Source organism: Chiloscyllium plagiosum, unplaced genomic scaffold (genome assembly GCF_037043375.1).
Source record: "Chiloscyllium plagiosum isolate Xiang-an unplaced genomic scaffold, Cpla_swu_hap1 HiC_scaffold_30, whole genome shotgun sequence".
In the NCBI taxonomy this organism is placed as follows: Eukaryota; Metazoa; Chordata; class Chondrichthyes; order Orectolobiformes; family Hemiscylliidae; genus Chiloscyllium; species Chiloscyllium plagiosum.
The window spans coordinates 50,814,095-50,830,755 of record NW_028270168.1 but is presented as its reverse complement, the minus strand read 5'-3'; the positions used below and the strand labels follow the sequence as shown (position 1 = coordinate 50,830,755).

General features: G+C 39.8%; 1 protein-coding gene across 7 annotated transcripts in view; it reads right to left on the bottom strand.

The window, feature by feature from the left end:
• Positions 1-971: 971 nt before the first annotated feature.
• Positions 972-16,661, bottom strand: part of adgrb2 (adhesion G protein-coupled receptor B2) — an 805,995-nt gene continuing 790,305 nt past the window's right edge. For 5 of the 7 annotated variants that reach the window (XM_043717943.2, XM_087976929.1, XM_087976928.1 and 2 more), the window contains 2 exons: positions 15,984-16,037; positions 972-8,047 (listed from right to left, as the gene is read on the bottom strand). In XM_043717943.2, the coding sequence (XP_043573878.1) occupies positions 7,880-8,047; positions 15,984-16,037 (222 nt within the window). In that variant the 3' untranslated portion in view covers positions 972-7,879. The remainder of the gene's footprint in view (positions 8,048-15,983; positions 16,038-16,661) is intronic. The other 2 variants (XM_087976930.1, XM_087976927.1) reach the window with 2 other exon arrangements.

Here is a 16,661-nt window from a genome sequence, read left to right as displayed (position 1 = left end):
ACAGATGAAAGGCTTAACAATCAATTTATCAATGTATAATTTCAGTTACATTACACTGTAAATTCTTGCTATAAATTCTGATAGGATTGAGCCATCCATTATCACCTGAAGGAGCGTCGCTCCGAAAGCTAGTGTGCTTCCAATGAAACCTGTTGGACTATAACCTGGTGTTGTGTGATTTTTAACTTTATACCCTTCATGATTTTGTAAACCTGAATCAGGACCCCCCCTAATTTCCTTCCATACCAGGCAACATCCTTGTAAACCTTCTCTGCACCCTCTCCAAAGCGTCAATATCCTTTTGGTAATGTGGCGACCAGAACTGTACACAGTATTCTAAATGCGGCCGAACCAATGTCCTGTACAATTTTAACATGACTTGCCAGCTCTTATACTCAATATCCCATCCAATGAAGACAAGCATACTAAATGCCTTCTTGACCACTCTATCCACCTGTGCAGCAACCTTCAGGGTACAATGGACCTGCGCTCCCAGATCTCTCTGCCCATCAACTTTTCCCAAGGCTCTTCCGTTCATTATATATTTCGCTCTAGAATTAGTCTTGCCTAAATGTCTCACATTTGTCTGGATTAAAATCCATCTGCCACTTTTCCGCCCAACTCTCCAGTCTACCCATATCGTCCTGTATTCTTTGACAGTCACTTATGCTTTCTGCTACTCCACCAATCTTAGTGTCATCTGCAAACTTGCTGATCATACAAACAGTGCCCTCTTCCAGATCATTTATGTATATTATAAACAACAGTGGCCCCAACACTGATCCCTGTGGAACATCACTGGTCACCTTTCTCCATTTCGAGAAACTCCCTTCAACTACTGCTCTCTGTCTCCTGTTGTCCAACCAGTTCTTTATCCACCTATCGACACACAACCTTCCTTCATTTCCTTTAGTGGACCAATCCTTTCTCTAGTTACCCGCTTGCTTCTTATAGAAGAATAAAATGTTACTCTAGTGTCAGCAGCTGTATAGGTGGAATAACTTGGGAACACCATTTTATGACAATCCATGGTTTATCTGTTTTTCATGAGTTTAACAATTACATGGCCAAAATATTTTAACATTTTGCAGAGTTTTCAATTTTTTGTTTCTTCTCAGATTTTTGATATTTCAAAATTCATTCACAGAATGTGTAGCATCATTAGCTTAGTCAGCATTTATTGCCTGACCATAAGTACCCTTGACCAGCCTTCTTGACTGCTGCAGTCCATTTGGTGTAGGTATTGTTAGGGAGGGAGATCTAGGATTTTGACTCAATAACAGTGAAGTCAGGATGGTGAGTGGCTTAAAGGTGGTAGTGTTCCCAATTATTTGCTGCCCTTGTCCTTCTAGATGGTGGTGGTTGTGGGTTTGGAAGGTGCTGTGAAAGGGGCCTTGGTGAATTTCAGAGTGCAACTTATGAATGGTGTACATCACTGTGATGAAACATTGATGGTGTCGGAAGATAATGTTTGATGCCATCCCAATCAAGTAGGCGGTTTTATCATGCTGGATGGTGCGCATGTATGTACGTGTAATAATATTATTAAAAGGTAGATATATGTACATGTATGTATCTATACGTAACACAGGAAATAAAGCCAGTCATGCTTACATCCCATAAATTAATTTAAAAAAAAATCTGTTGTGACCAGGGGAGGTGAGGGATAGAAAAGGAAACAGTGTCCCTCCAACCTTGATCATAGTAACAATTAATAAACAATTTCTAAAGGCAAATGGCATGTTGGCCATTATTGCAAGGGTCTTACAGTACGAGGGCAAGAAATCTTACAACTGTGTGCTGCTTCAATGACATTGCAACTGGAGCCTGTGCAGAGTTTTGGTTTGCATTCCTGAGTAATGATATACTTTTGTGGAAGGCCATATGGTAAACATTAACTAGATTGTTGCTGGGATGACAGGGCTATCTACTGATGGGATGCTGAGTAAATATTACCTAGGAGAAGTTCAAGAGCCACAGTATTAGTGTCCCTATCTCTGAGCCAAGAGGCTTGGATTCAAGTCCCACCTGCTCCACAGGTGTGTAATAATATCTCTGAACAAATATATCTGAGTTGTGTCTATGCTCGGAAGTTAGAAGGATGAAAGGTGAGCTAATTAAAGCATAGAAGACCAAAAGGCTTAACATGGTAGTCAATGAAAGTCTGCTTCCCTGGAAGGATGATGGACAACATGGTGACACCACTTTAGTTTGGTTTTAGTAATACAAGTTATTTGTTGCTAATTACAGAAACCTGTTTATAGCATTTAGGGTTGTGATAAGAGAAAAATTATTCATGCTGTGATGCGAATCTTTGGAATTCTTAACCAAGATGCTTTTGGATAGTCAATCAATCATTAAATATATTTAAGCTGAGTTGATTCGTTTTTCACTCAGCGAATCAAAAGCTATGAGAATTGGATGGGAAAGTACAATTTAGACAAGGAGGTCATTCATACCCTGAATGGGGTAGGTTCGAGGACATGGTCCTTTCCTGTTGTCATTTCTTATGGTTCATATTTCAATTTTATTTAATTACATTTAAATTCCCCAGCTGTCTTGGACAGATTATTAAGTTAAATTTCTGGAACTTTAGTCACAGCCTGTGGTGCAGTAATATAAACACAATGCCATTATATCCCTGATGTGTGCAAACGTCAAGTGTATGTAGATTTGACTATTAGAAGGGAGACCAGCATCTGTTTAATCCAGATAGGAAGACGCTCTGTTGGTACTAAGAGCTTTCTCAAGGCCTTCACCTTACCTTTTCTTTTTAAAGCAGTCGACACTATTCCTGTAGTGATCCAACTTACTTTATTGCATTAGGAAATCTAAAATACCACACAGTCAATATCCTAATATTTTCCAGTCCTCAAACAATATGTCTGGAGCAATCTAGTTTACTATTTCTTCAAAATTATCAGAAACATACCATAAAAAGTCATTCATTCAACATCAATGTGTTCTTGACATCAAATCTATCTCTTTCTATATGTATATATGAAGTCTTGCATGTTAAAAATAATTTCTCTGTTACACTTTGGGTGTCATGTGTCAGGCATGTCATCAGCATATATATATATGTTGTACTTATACCTGATGGGACCAAATTTCATCTTCATGAAATAACAAAGCGTAACTGAATGGGTAGGAACTGTACTAAACTAATGTAGACAAAACAGTCACAGCATAGACCTCTGTAAAAATTACTCAGAAAACAACCAATTGTGGGCACTCAAGTTATCAAGGATAAAGGAACATTAATGAGTACATCAGAATAATGTTTGATTTTATAAAAATGATATTTTTTGAAATTACTGTCCACCCCTAATTGCCCTTGAGGAAATGAGTTCTCTTGAACTGCCGAAGTCTGTGGTGAATGTAGTTCCACAGTGTTGGATGGCAAGGGGTTCAAGGATTGTGACTTGGCAATGTTGAAGGAATGGTGTCATTTTTCCAAGTTGTCATGGTGTGACTTAAAGGGGAACATTCTCCAATGCATCTGTTCTCCTGCTACTTTAGAAAATAGAGATGGCAGTTTTGTAATTTGTTGCTGAAGAATCATATTCAATTTTCTGAAAGGTATTCCGAGGATAATACATATTGCAGCTGCTGTGTATCAGTGGAGGAAGAACTTGTTTTTTTAAGGAGGTTGATAGGCTGTCAATAGATGGGGATGCTTCAACCTGTCAAGTTGTTGCAGGTGCAGATATCCAGGCAAACAGAGAGAATTCTGTCACATTGTGACTTGTATTTTGTAGATGCGAAAGGGCTTGAGCATCAGCCGGTGAACTACTCGCCACAGAAAATCTACCTTTTGGAAATTATCTTGGTTTCTGACTAAGTTGAGAAACTTAGCCCTGTGAATAACATTTGTGACATTAAAAAAAAGGCAAAAAACATTACCAAATTTACAAGATGACTGTATTTACCTCATTCATTCCAACCTAGAAAACAAGCAAAAAGTGATCAGCTAATAAACAATGATGTGATAACATTTAACAAGATTGACAGCTCAAAAAACAGCATTGAAATAGGCCATTTGACAACATGAAGGCAAAGAATTAGAGAGAATGTGAATCAGGACTGTACCCTGTATACCTTTAGCTGCCTAGATATATCCAATTATGTGATAAAGTGGAGAGAAGCATGGTGCATAGAGTTCAATGCAAAGAATTTTGAAGGACTAATGTAAAAAGACATGAATCTACAAATGGCAACATTTTGAAAGTTGCAGATGAGCAGAGATCTTAGATGGCAGGTCAAGTTAAAGAGGCTTACTTGAGTTCATAAACTGAAGAATGGAATATAACAGCAAAGCACTAGCACTATATAAATCAATGTTTCATATAGAGCATGTGGACAATTCTGGTGCCACACTTTGAGATGTAAAGTACTCAGTAAAAGTTGAAAGGAGGTTTTCCAAGATATAACCAGGAATGACAAACTTCACTTCAAAGGGAAGTTGGAAAGCAAAAGGTTAAGAAATTTCAAGATTGAGAATTTTGAGAGAGGAAATTCTCTCTAGCAATTTAGCTAGTACTGGAGGTCATAGATTCAAAATCATTGACAGAAGATCTAGAGGGGTGAATTGTTTACACTGGGAGAATTGAAAAGATTTGCAAAGGCGCTACCTGGAAGGGTGGTAGAAGTTGATTCTATATCTGATTTCCAAAGGGAGTTAACTAGATAGATGAGGGTTGGGAACTGACAGCTAAAAACAATAAGTGGGGAAGTGGAATCAGATGAGATTGCCCTATAAGAGAGGAATTACTGTCAGTGGAATTACTATCACTGGAATTACTGTTAACTTCATGAATATCAGACTGAGAAAAAACACATCATAGAATAGGCAGCAACCGGAAATGTGCCAATTTGCTTCGGATTTGACGGGGAGGGGGGCAACACTGTCTCCACTGTTTTGGGGTGCAACTAGAATTTATGCAAATTAAGCAGCTAGGAAGCTGCCATCAGATATTTAAATGATGACAGCCCATCCTATGTGCTTCATTAGGAGGGCTCTTCCTCCAAGATCATAGGATGACATTCTCACCATGCAGTGATGATATACCAGTCACTAGTAAATTACCCGTGCTAGGGGCAGGAGATCCTTAATGGGCTACATTTGATACAATTCATCTATGGGCAAAAATATTTTGCCATACTCCCTGCTTCTGGCAAATTGCCACAGTGACCCTTCCTCCAAATTATCAACTAACCCCTCCCTTGCAACCCTGCCTTTTATTTCTCATCAGCAAAGTCTTTGAAATCCCAGCTGGTGAATGTAAAGCTGGGATATTGGTATTGAAAGCATTAGATTTATTTTTGGCTGGAAAGGAAGCATTACAGTAAACTTCAAGATATGGGAAATGTACTGAAAAAACATTCTTTGATTCTGATACTTCATATCACAGTTTTCTTATTTGCAGCCTGCACATTTATGTAATTTGTTTACAAAACAAGCTGATTTTAAAAAATCTGTTGTAATTAATATATTCATAATTTCTCTTAGAAAGGTTAGATATCTTTTAAGTTTGGAAACTAAAATAAGAAACTTAATTGAGGCTCACAGGGTCTAGTTCAATCAATGGCAAATTAGATTGAATTCCCTACACTATGGAAACCAGGCTCTTCAGCCCAACAAGTCCACACCAACCCTCCGAAGAGTAAACCATCCATACCCATTCCCCTACCCTATATTTAGCCTGACTAATGCACTTAATACTATGGGCAATTTAGCATGGCCAATTCACCTGGTCTACACATCTTTGGATTGTGGGAGGAAACCAGAGCACTCGGAGGAAACCTACACAGGTACACAGGGAGAACGTGCAAACTCCACACAGACAGGCGCCCGAGGTGGGACTCGAACCTGCATCCCTGGCGCTGTGAGGTAGCAGTGCTAACCACTGAGCCACCGTGCTGCCCACAAAAAAATCCTTCAGGAATATAAGGAATGAAAGCTTCTGCTTTGACAAAACTGAATTTGGCTTGCTACAACTACTCAATATTCCAGCCATTCTGAAAACCCCAAAACAGATGGGTTGAAGGTTTGCTGATTTAACAAATTTAAATAGATACCTTTTATTTTCATATAGGTTCATGAGGGATAGAATGACAATAGTAAAGGAACAAAAATTTATTGACAAGCTCTGATGAAAGAGATAAAATAGTTATTGATCCTGCTTCCTGTTTATTTGTTGGTATGTTTGAAGCTTGTTCAGTGATGATTTGCCAAAGTCTCATGAAAATTATGTTTCAATTAATCAGGTGCATGTTTAATATTTGGTTTTGGGCCTGACACTTGGAAGTGTGACAGACAAATGTTAGATGCAAGACCTATATAGATATTTATTTATAATATGAACATGTGATGCATTCATTGTGTGTTAAACATATCTATGAAATGTCTGCACAGAACAAAAATCTAATTGGATCAAGTTTTCTAGGAACAATAATAAAAAAATTACTTCAGCATCTCTGAGCACAACTCTCACAAACTTCATTACAAATCTGTACCCTAGTCTTATGCTTCACACCTCCCCCCCCATACCCAAACCTTTACAAGTGTCTCCCAATGTTTTCCACTCGGACCCTATTTTGAGGTTTGAAAGATTATTGTGATCCTTCAATGAGAACAAAGAGATCAGAGGTCTGCTAGAGAGGGAGTATATATCAGTTATATCTGGAGATCAAGTCTATGGTGGCCATTGCTGCCTCAGAACCTGTGACCCTATAAATGTCATTTGCAGCTCCACTTGGGGAACTGAACTCCACTTTGGGAAGCCCTGCTCAATACTCGCTCTTCTATAAGGTCAATCTCCCATAAGCTGTGGAGGATTCACCTGCATTTTTAAAAGTGAAGGGCTTGTAGAGAAAATAAAAAATGCATTTGCTTGAAGAAAAAAGTGAGAGATTTCTGATGTGAAACGATAAATGAGCTTTTAATAAAAGGATTTGGTGATTATTACTGAGTTTGTTCCCCAGTCAGCTACTTCGACTGGGAATCCTTATAATCTAACCAGCAGGCAGTAAAAGCAAAAGATCAAGTGGAATTCTGACTTTACAGCTGGTTGTTGAAACCAGCAGAGAGCAGCATTAAGCGAGACTGCAACTGATTGTGTTAACTCACGGAGGGCAGGCTAGGTAAAGAACTCATCTATTTTTAGTGATTCTGCACCTGCTATCTCCACATGATTGTAGGCAGGAGTAATTATGTGAGACTTTCTTCTCAAATTTGAAAACTTCAGGAGTCACGAATATGATCAAAAACTGGCACTCTATCGTTAATACTCTCATCGTGGCCTGGTGCTTACTTTTAATAAAGCTTCATTCTGAGCACAGGGCCTTACACAATCACTCCCTTGGCTCTTTTTCAGAAAATCTTGCAGCAAAAAAAAACAAATGAAAGGTTTACAGAAAAGCAGCTATTGCAAAATTCAGGACCAAAAGAGAACAATAAAGTAAATACAAGAGTATTTTTGAAATAACTGTTGCCTGATTGTCTTTTCTCAATTAGGTGTTGAGACAAAAAAGTGATGAAGTCTTACTAAAAACTAATTTCATCTTAAACTTAGTTGTGTCAATGACAGATGGTGCCTGAATCCTTTTAGTCTTGATTGTGGGTCCAGAGAGCACAGCAAAAGAAAATTGTATAGGAAATAGGGTCTTCAGCACGCAGATCTGGAACTTAGTTTCACAGATTCAGTCTTGGTGTCTCACCTATCAGTTGTAGTGAGAACGTTGAAAATAATAACTTCACTTTTCTTCAGGAATATTTGAGAATTCAACACATGAAAATTCTTCTCAAAGCATCAGTGTGAAAATATATATTTCAAGTTTGTTGTTTTGTCAGTTTGTTTTTACCTTTGAACCTTCTTCAAACTTCAGTTTGAAAGTCTCCTTCAGATGTATCCAAAGGAATTGTGGCAGATGTTTCCCACTCTGGCGAATGAAGTTCTAAGTTCTCCTGGCTGTCTAAATGAAGTGTGTTGGCAGGTGGGTTTGTGAAGGTGTCCCATGACTGCTCCAAAGGTATAGTTTGTTCCTGAGAATAGAAAAGTTACAAGTCAATCTCTCTATTGGTGCATTCAGTACCCTATCAACACTGAGGTATTGCTCAACGTTATCCATTTTCATCTAAAAGTGACCACGCGCACTGAAATTCCTGGTCAAAAGTAGCAGATCTGACTGAAGTCTCCCCTCCCTATCCCTTGCTTTAGAGGTACCAAAGTAATTGTATCATTTTCTAATACGTTGCTTTGACCAGACAATTCGCACAGAATGGGGCTGGAGACATAATTCAGAATTACTTTCATAGCAACTGGTGCCATTTTTCCTGGGCCTTGAGTACAACTAGCTTGGTATTTTTCTAGTTTGAAACTGAGAGTCGGCTTGTTTTAATTTGCGAGGATGATTTAGCTGACAAAAATTGGAAGAAGTGTCAACAACTTCTAAAAATAAACCAGTAACCTGACCAGTTTTGTCAATAAAAGACAGCTTTTATACTTGTTCACAAATGTAAAAAAAAGAACTGCGAAATTAAACTGCATAATCTGTCATTACAGATACTTGGTGTTGTGATTTAGCTGCTAATTTGCGATCTGACAATATTACTCGTTGATACCATCATTGATGGAAAATTAGAGGTCATGATTCATCTGCATCTGAAAGGCTTGGGGTGACTCAATTAGCTGACTGATATTAGTAAATAGGGTGAAAGACAATTCTGATGGCTATGCTGTAGCAGTTTAAAAATGGAAGCAAGATTGATTGTTTTAAGGTGAGATGCCTGCTTATGAAAGCTGCTGCCATGTGGGTCGGTAGTTGTCGCCGAGATGACAAGCAGTTCCACTATCTGAAGAGCCACAGGCAGATTGGAGGGACAGGGTTTCATCAACAGGGATAAGGTCAATGAGGAAGGTGGACTCATGAAGCCAGGGTAGGGTTCAGGAATGAGGGAAGGCCTTGAGAGGAAGCTGTCCATCTTGCCCAACACCCAACCCATACAGCTATTGCTGGGCTTTCTGCACAGAATGGATCTGCTCCTGCCACAGTTAAAATACCAGTGAGCCTGGGATTAGGCCTTTAAGTTTCCTAATTTTCCTAAGACCAGTTTCGTAAAACATTGCTCTTCATGAAGAACTGTTCCTCTAAAACACTCCACAAGCTTCATTTCAAGTCTAATGAAGTCCACAGATCATCCTCCTTCCCTATTATCCCCCTCAATTACTTGTTTTCATTTTTTGACTTTATTGTCCCTTTAATAGCTTATTTTGAATTGTGATTTTTCATTTCTATCAGTGGTTTCTGTAATATTATAGTTTGTAAAAGGTTATGCTTGGGACTGTTTAAATAGCCCCTTGACTCTCTCAGTGGAGCAGGTAAGGGCTGTTTGGCAGTGGCTGCTTGAAGGCTCGGTGACGTTTGTTTAACAGTTTAAAGTTGAAAGTGTTTTTTTTAAAAAAAGCGCGGAGCGGACCTGGAAGCTGGTGTAGCGCAAGCTTACCTGGGTAGGTTTTTTTCCCTATAAAAGCGCACAGGAGAGGCTGTTGCAGGTTCCAGGGTTTAAATGTTTTAGTAGGGTCAGAGGTGGGGGTAAAAGAGGGGGAGGTGTGGCATTGCTTGTCAAAGATAGTATTACAGCGGTGGAAAGGACGTTGGATGAAGACTCGCCATCTGAGGTAGTTTGGGCTGAGGTTAGGAATAGGAAAGATGAGGTCACCCTGTTAGGAGTTTTCTACAGGCCTCCTAATAGTCCTAGAGATGTAGAAAAAGTGATTGCGAGGATGATTCTGGAGAAGAGTGAAAGTAATAGGGTGGTTGTTATGGGGGACTTTAACTTTCCAGATATTGACTGGGAAAGCTATAGCTCGAGTTCGTTAGATAGGTTGGTGTTTGTCCAATGTGTGCAGGAGGGCTTCCTGACACAATATGTAGACAGGCCAACAAGAGGTGAGGCCATACTGAATTTGGTTCTGGGTAACGAACCAGGCCAGGTGTTAGAATTGGAGGTAGGTGAGCACTTTGGGAACAGTGACCACAATTCAGTGACTTTTACTCTAGTGATGGAGGGGGATAAGTGTGCACTGCAGGGCAAGAGTTATAGCTGGGGGCAGGGAAATTATGATGTGGTGAGGCACGACTTAGGATGTGTGGCTTGGAAAAGTAGGCTTCAAGGGAAAGGCGCAATTGATATGTGGAGCTTGTTCAAGGAGCAACTATTGAGTGTCCTTGATAAGTATGCACCTGTCAGGCAGGGAGGAAAGGGTCGTATGAGGGAGCAGTGGTTTAATAAGGAATTGGAATCCCTTGTTAAAGGGAAGAGGGCGGCCTATGTAAAGATGAGGCGTGAAGGTTCAATTGGGGCGATTGAGAGTTATAAAGGTAGCCAGGAAGGATCTGAAGAGAGAACTAAGAGCAGCAAGGAGGGGACATGAAAAGTCCTTAGTTGGTAGGATTAGGGAAAACCCTAAGGCTTTCTATAGGTATGTCAGGAATAAAAGAATGACTAGGGTAGGAATAGGTCCAGTCAAGGATAGTAGTGGGAAGTTGCGTGTGGAGGCTGAAGAGATTGGGGAGACACTGAATGAATACTTTTCGTCAGTATTCAATCAGGAACAGGACATTGTTGTCAATGTGAGTACTGAGTCACAATTAATTAGAATGGATGGCTTTGAGGTATGTAGAGAAGAGGTGTTGGAAATTCTGGAAAGGGTGAAAATAGATAAGTCCCCTGGGCTTGATTGCATTTATCCTAGGATTCTCTGGGAAGCAAGGGAGGAGATTGCAGAGCCATTGGCCTTGATTTTTATGTCCTCGTTGTCTACAGGAGTAGTGCCAGAAGATTGGAGGCTAGCAAATGTGGTTCCCTTGTTCAAGAAGGGGAGTAGGGATAACCCTAGTAACTATAGGCCGGTGTGTCTCACTTCTGTTGTGGGAAAAATCTTAGAGAGAATTGTAAGGGATAGGATTTATGAACATCTGGATAGGAATAATATGATCAAGGATAGTCAGCATGGTTTTGTGAAGGGCAGGTCGTGCCTCACAAACCTTATTGAATTCTTTGAGAAGGTGACTAAGGAGGTGGACGAGGGGAAAGCAGTAGATGTGGTGTATATGGATTTTAGTAAGGCGTTTGATAAGGTTCCCCATGGTAGACTACTGCAAAAAATACGGAGGTATGGCATTGAGGATGAGTTGGAGGTTTGGATTAGGAGTTGGCTGGCTGGAAGAAGACAGAGGGTAGTAGTTGATGGCAAAGGTTCATCTTGAAGTGCCGTCACTAGCGGTGTTCCGCAAGGATCTGTTTTGGGACCATTGCTGTTTGTCATTTTTATAAATGACCTGGAGGAGGGGTTAGAAGGTTGGGTGAGCAAGTTTGCGGATGATACGAAAATCGGAGGAGTTGTAGACAGTGAGGAAGGATGTGGCAGGTTACAGCGGGATATAGAGCTGGAAATGTGTTGCTGGAAAAGCGCAGCAGGTCAGGCAGCATCCAGGGAACAGGAGAATCGACGTTTCGGGCATAAGCCCTTCCTGAAGAAGGGCTTATGCCCGAAACGTCGATTCTCCTGTTCCCTGGATGCTGCCTGACCTGCTGCGCTTTTCCAGCAACACATTTCCAGCTCTGATCTCCAGCATCTGCAGACCTCACTTTTTCCCTACAGCGGGATATAGATAAGCTGCAGAACTGGGCAGAAAGGTGGCAAATGGAGTTCAATGTAGCTAAGTGTGAGGTGATTCACTTTGGTAAGAGTAATAAAAAGATGGGGTACTGGGCTAACGGTCGGATACTTGGTAGTGTGGATGAGCAGAGGGATCTTGGTGTCCATGTACACAGATCACTGAAAGTAAATAGTGCGGTGAAGGCGGCATATGGTGTACTGGCTTTTATTAGTAGAGGAATTGAGTTCCAGAGTCCTGAGGTCATGTTGCAGTTGTATAAGACTCTGGTGCGGCCGCATCTGGAGTATTGTGTGCAGTTTTGGTTGCCATACTATAGGAAGGATGTGGAGGCACTGGAACGGGTGCAGAGGAGGTTTACCAGGATGTTGCCTGGTATGGTAGGAAGATCGTAGGAGGAAAGGCTGAGGCACTTGGGGCTGTTTTCATTGGAGAAAAGAAGGTTTAGGGGTGACTTGATAGGGGTTTAGATAGGGTTGACCAAGATGATTAGGGGTTTAGATAGGGTTGACCATGAGAACCCTTTTCCAAGTACGGAGTCAGCTATTACGAGCGGGCATGGCTTTAAATTAAGGGGTGGTAGGTATAGGACAGATGTTAGGGGTAGATTCTTTACTCAGCGAATCGTGAGTTCATGGAATGCCCTGCCAGTAGCAGTGGTGGACTCTCCCTCTTTATGGGCATTTAAACGGGCATTGGATAGGCATATGGAGGATAGTGGGCTAGTGTAGGTTAGGTGGGCTTGGATCGGCGCAACATCGAGGGCCAAAGGGCCTGTACTGCGCTGTATTTTTTCTATGTTCTATATAAGAGAACACAAACTTGAGAGAGAATGATCATAGCTTCCGTGATGTAAGATCTAGTTGTGTACTGTATATAGTTCTATAATATATAATTAATTAGTTGTTGTTTGAACATAACAATAACTCAGTTGTCTCTGCAGAGTTAGATTATTTAACATAGATGATGGTGGCAGCTGTGATACTGGAAATTTAACTTTAAAAGAACAGTCAGATCTGGAAAAGTGGTGCCAAAATTGCAGAAATTGGCAAGAAGAATTCCAAGACTGTTCCATAGAAGAATTGGAGGGAGGGAAGGTCAGAAATTTCAAAGCAAAGTCATTCAAGGTGGTAAACAGCAACATACCGGACTGTGCAGAAGATTCCAATCTAGCAATCATAAGCTTTGAACCAGAGAGTTCAACTAGTTAAAATGGTGGATCTGATAAACAACTCTTAGAAATTGTCAAAATTGATTTTAAATACACACTAGCCAGGGAATACTGGGAAAACCAGATTCCTAGCAAAGGTGTCAAATAAAAACCCTTCAGTCTGGGTTACTATTACATGAGGGAGCAAAGAAATAACAAAATCAAACCTGAAAATACCCAATATACCATGGGAAGGAAGTGGCAAGATTATTGAACTGAGTTAAAGCAAAGTAAGTTTCAATATTTTTGCACCATTTCCAAAATGGGATTTGCAAGAGCGAGACAATAGGAGTTAGTGAGAGGCTGAATGATGTGGGAAAGGTTTGATCTAGGAAGATAAAAATTAAAGTTCCATTAAACTCCCTAAACGCTTTAAATTCTATTGATCATAAAATTATACGATCCAGAGATTTAGACAGGTGGAAGGACCAAATTAACCTCAAAAATGAAGGCGTCATAGAAAAATAAATTCTCAAGGTAACAAATTGTTACTTCACTTTGAAAAACAACATTATTGTAAGGCATTGATTAAACCACAGAGGGAGGTGAAGCAGTGTTAAGCCAATAGCAAGTTTTTTAAAAATTCATTCATGGGACATGGGCATGGCTGGCTGGGCAGCATTCATTGCCTGTCCCTAGTTGCCCTTGAGAAAGGATGGTGAGCTACCTTCTTGAATTGCTGCAGTCCACCTGCTGTATATTGACCCACAAGGCCCTGAGAGAGTATTTCAGGATTTTGACCCCACAACGTGGAAGGAATGACGATTGGTTTCCAAGTCAGGATGATGAATGGTTTGGATGGGAACTTCCAGATAGTGGTGTAGCTATGTGTCTGCTGCCCTCGTCCTTCTACATGGAAGTGGTCATGGGTTTGGAAAGTTCTATCTAAAGGATTTTTGGGAACTTCCTATTCCTCTGGAAGAGCAACAAGATTCTTGGAAGGACTAAATTCAATAAGAGTCCAGAAGACAAGCAAACCAAATTTGATGAATGACTTTTTACAGGCTGGTTGAAAAATGCAAGTGTAGAAACCTAAAAACAATACTAAGATAAGACCACATTTTAGTGCAATCTAAAGAAGACCACATATTAGAAAAATCACAATGGCCCAGTGAGGCAGACAAAAAGGGCAGGCAATAGTGAGAGCTGGAGAAAAGTCTTGGCTCCAGAATCCTTCAGTGACCAGTTCTTTAAGCACATCATTACAAAAGGTGCTATTTGAACAGTCCCAAGCATAATCTTTTACAAACTATAATATTACAGAAACCACTGATAGAAATGAAAAATCACGATTGAAAATAAGCTATTAAAGGGACAATAAAGTTGAGAAATGAAAACAAATAATTGAGGGGGATAATAGGGAAGGAGGATGATCTGTGGACTTCATTAGACTAGAAATGAAGCGTGTGAAGTGTTTTAGAGGAACAGTTCTTCATGAAGAGTAATGTTTTACTGAAAGTGGTCTTAGGAAAACTAGGAAACTTAAAGGCCTAATCCCAGGTCACTGGTATTTTAACTGTGGCAGGAGCAGATCCATTCTATGCAGAAAGCCCAGCAAGAAAGAAGCACCAAAGATGTTATAATTGCTTGGAAAAAATGCAAGATATCATAAAACCCTGACTGCACGGTGATGCCAAAAAACAAATCATGGGCAGTATCCTACAAACATGGCAGAATATTATCACTGCAGAACAACTGTACATTTAAGCAAAATGTGCTGAAGCAAAATCCCTATTTTTACAGATTTCAAAATAAAAGTTTTCACACATATATCCATTAGAGCGGATATATATTCCAGTGAATATAGTTTCAAGTTCAAACTAGATACTGGAATGAGTGTAATGGTTTTATCCGCCAATGAACTATTAGTATTAAGACATGGTCTGATCCAGTGAAAACTCAGTGACATGATCATGGAGGGATTGAATAAAATGTCATGGGATAGTTACAAACAATCCAGTATAATGGAAAACACATGTTAGAAACATTGCATGTTGTACAGAATCAGGAATTCTCTTTTAAAGTAGAAGAACTGCATAATCCTTAATTTGACCTCAAAAATGGATGTTAATCAGCAAAGGTTGTATAAAGACATTCACCCAATATATTATTAAGGAAGAAGAAAGACATTCTGACTGCATTCTTAAAATACAGGACAACAATGTGGGTTGACACCATCAAAATTGTTGACAGGCAGGAAACTCTAAACACAGCTTCCTACCTTACCTAAAAACTTACTTTCAGAGCTAGCAGTCTAGGATTATCAAAGAGTTCAAGACTGGGAACAATTTTATTGAAAATAACCAGAGCAGGACCCTACCCCTGTTAATGCAAGGAAAGGTATAGATAGAAGGCAAAGGGATAGAAGCAATGATCAGCGCAATGACAATCAGAAATCTTATTTAGTACATACTTCAGAAGATAATAAACATAGAATCAGTAGGTATCTGTGATGTTTTCAGTCATAAATTTGGAAGAACTAGATGTTGACTTAGAAATTAACATAACTAAATATTACAAATCTCAATGAAGCCCATACAAGTCAAGAAACAGAAGTTCATTGAGTCATTAGAAATCTTCCAATTCCATCAAGGGTGCAATCAGGGTGAGTAGTGAAACCTCCTGAAAGATTAAATCATAATTCCAGAGATGGTGGTTATTGGGTGTGGTTGTAGAAATGGGGTAGAATGTGTCTATGAATATAAAAAAAAAGTTATGGGCAAAAACTTGGGAGAGATGTAGTTTTACAGTTTGTAAAGGTTTATGTTTGAGACTGTGTAAATAGCCCATCCCACGATGATACAAGAGAATATGATTGAGACACCAGAGTGAGAATCACAGTTATCCATATGATTCATTAATGTATAAGAACAGTTGTTGTTTGAACATATCAATAACTCAGCAGACTCTCTGAAGTTAGACCACTTAACATTAATAGTTTCTATATCCTCATGAATGTTTGCATTTTATTTCTGTTCACAGAAATGTTCTGCAAAGAGCTTGGAATACCCAATATGATTTTTTTTTAAATCACCAGGTACTAAGTATCCCCACACTGTAGTTGGAATAGGTATAATGTTACACTTACAGCTGGTGTGCTTTTTTCAGCTCCTGCTGGGGAAATGCTACATTTCTTCTCTTGCTGCATAACAAAAAGAAAAGTATTGATATCTCGAATCATATTGTAGTCTGAATGCTACAAGCCAGTTGGAATTGATTATCAAACACTTACTTGTTTCTTTTTTAATTTTTCCCTCTTTGTTCTCAATATGCATCTAGATATTTATAATCTATGGGATACAATAGACAATAGGTGCAGGAGTAGGCCATTCTGCCCTTCGAGCCTGCACCACCATTCAATATGATCACGGCTGATCATCCTCAATCAGTATCCTGTTCCTGCCTTATCTCCATAACCCTTGATTCCACAATCCTTAAGAACCCTATCCAACTCTTTCTTAAATGAATCCAGAGACTGGGCCTCCACTGCCTTCTGGGGCAGAGCATTCCACACACCCACCACTCTCTGGGTGAAGAGGTTTCTCCTCATCTCTGTCCTATATGGCCTACGTCTTATTTTTAAGCTGTGTCCTCTGGTTCGGGACTCACCCATCAGCGGAAACATGTTTCCTGCCTCCAGAGTGTCCAATCTTTTAGTAATCTTATACGTCTCAATCAGATCCCCTCTCACTCTTCTAAACTCAAGGGTATACAAGCCCAGTCGCTCAAATCTTTCAACATAAGATAGTTCCGCCATTCCAGGAAT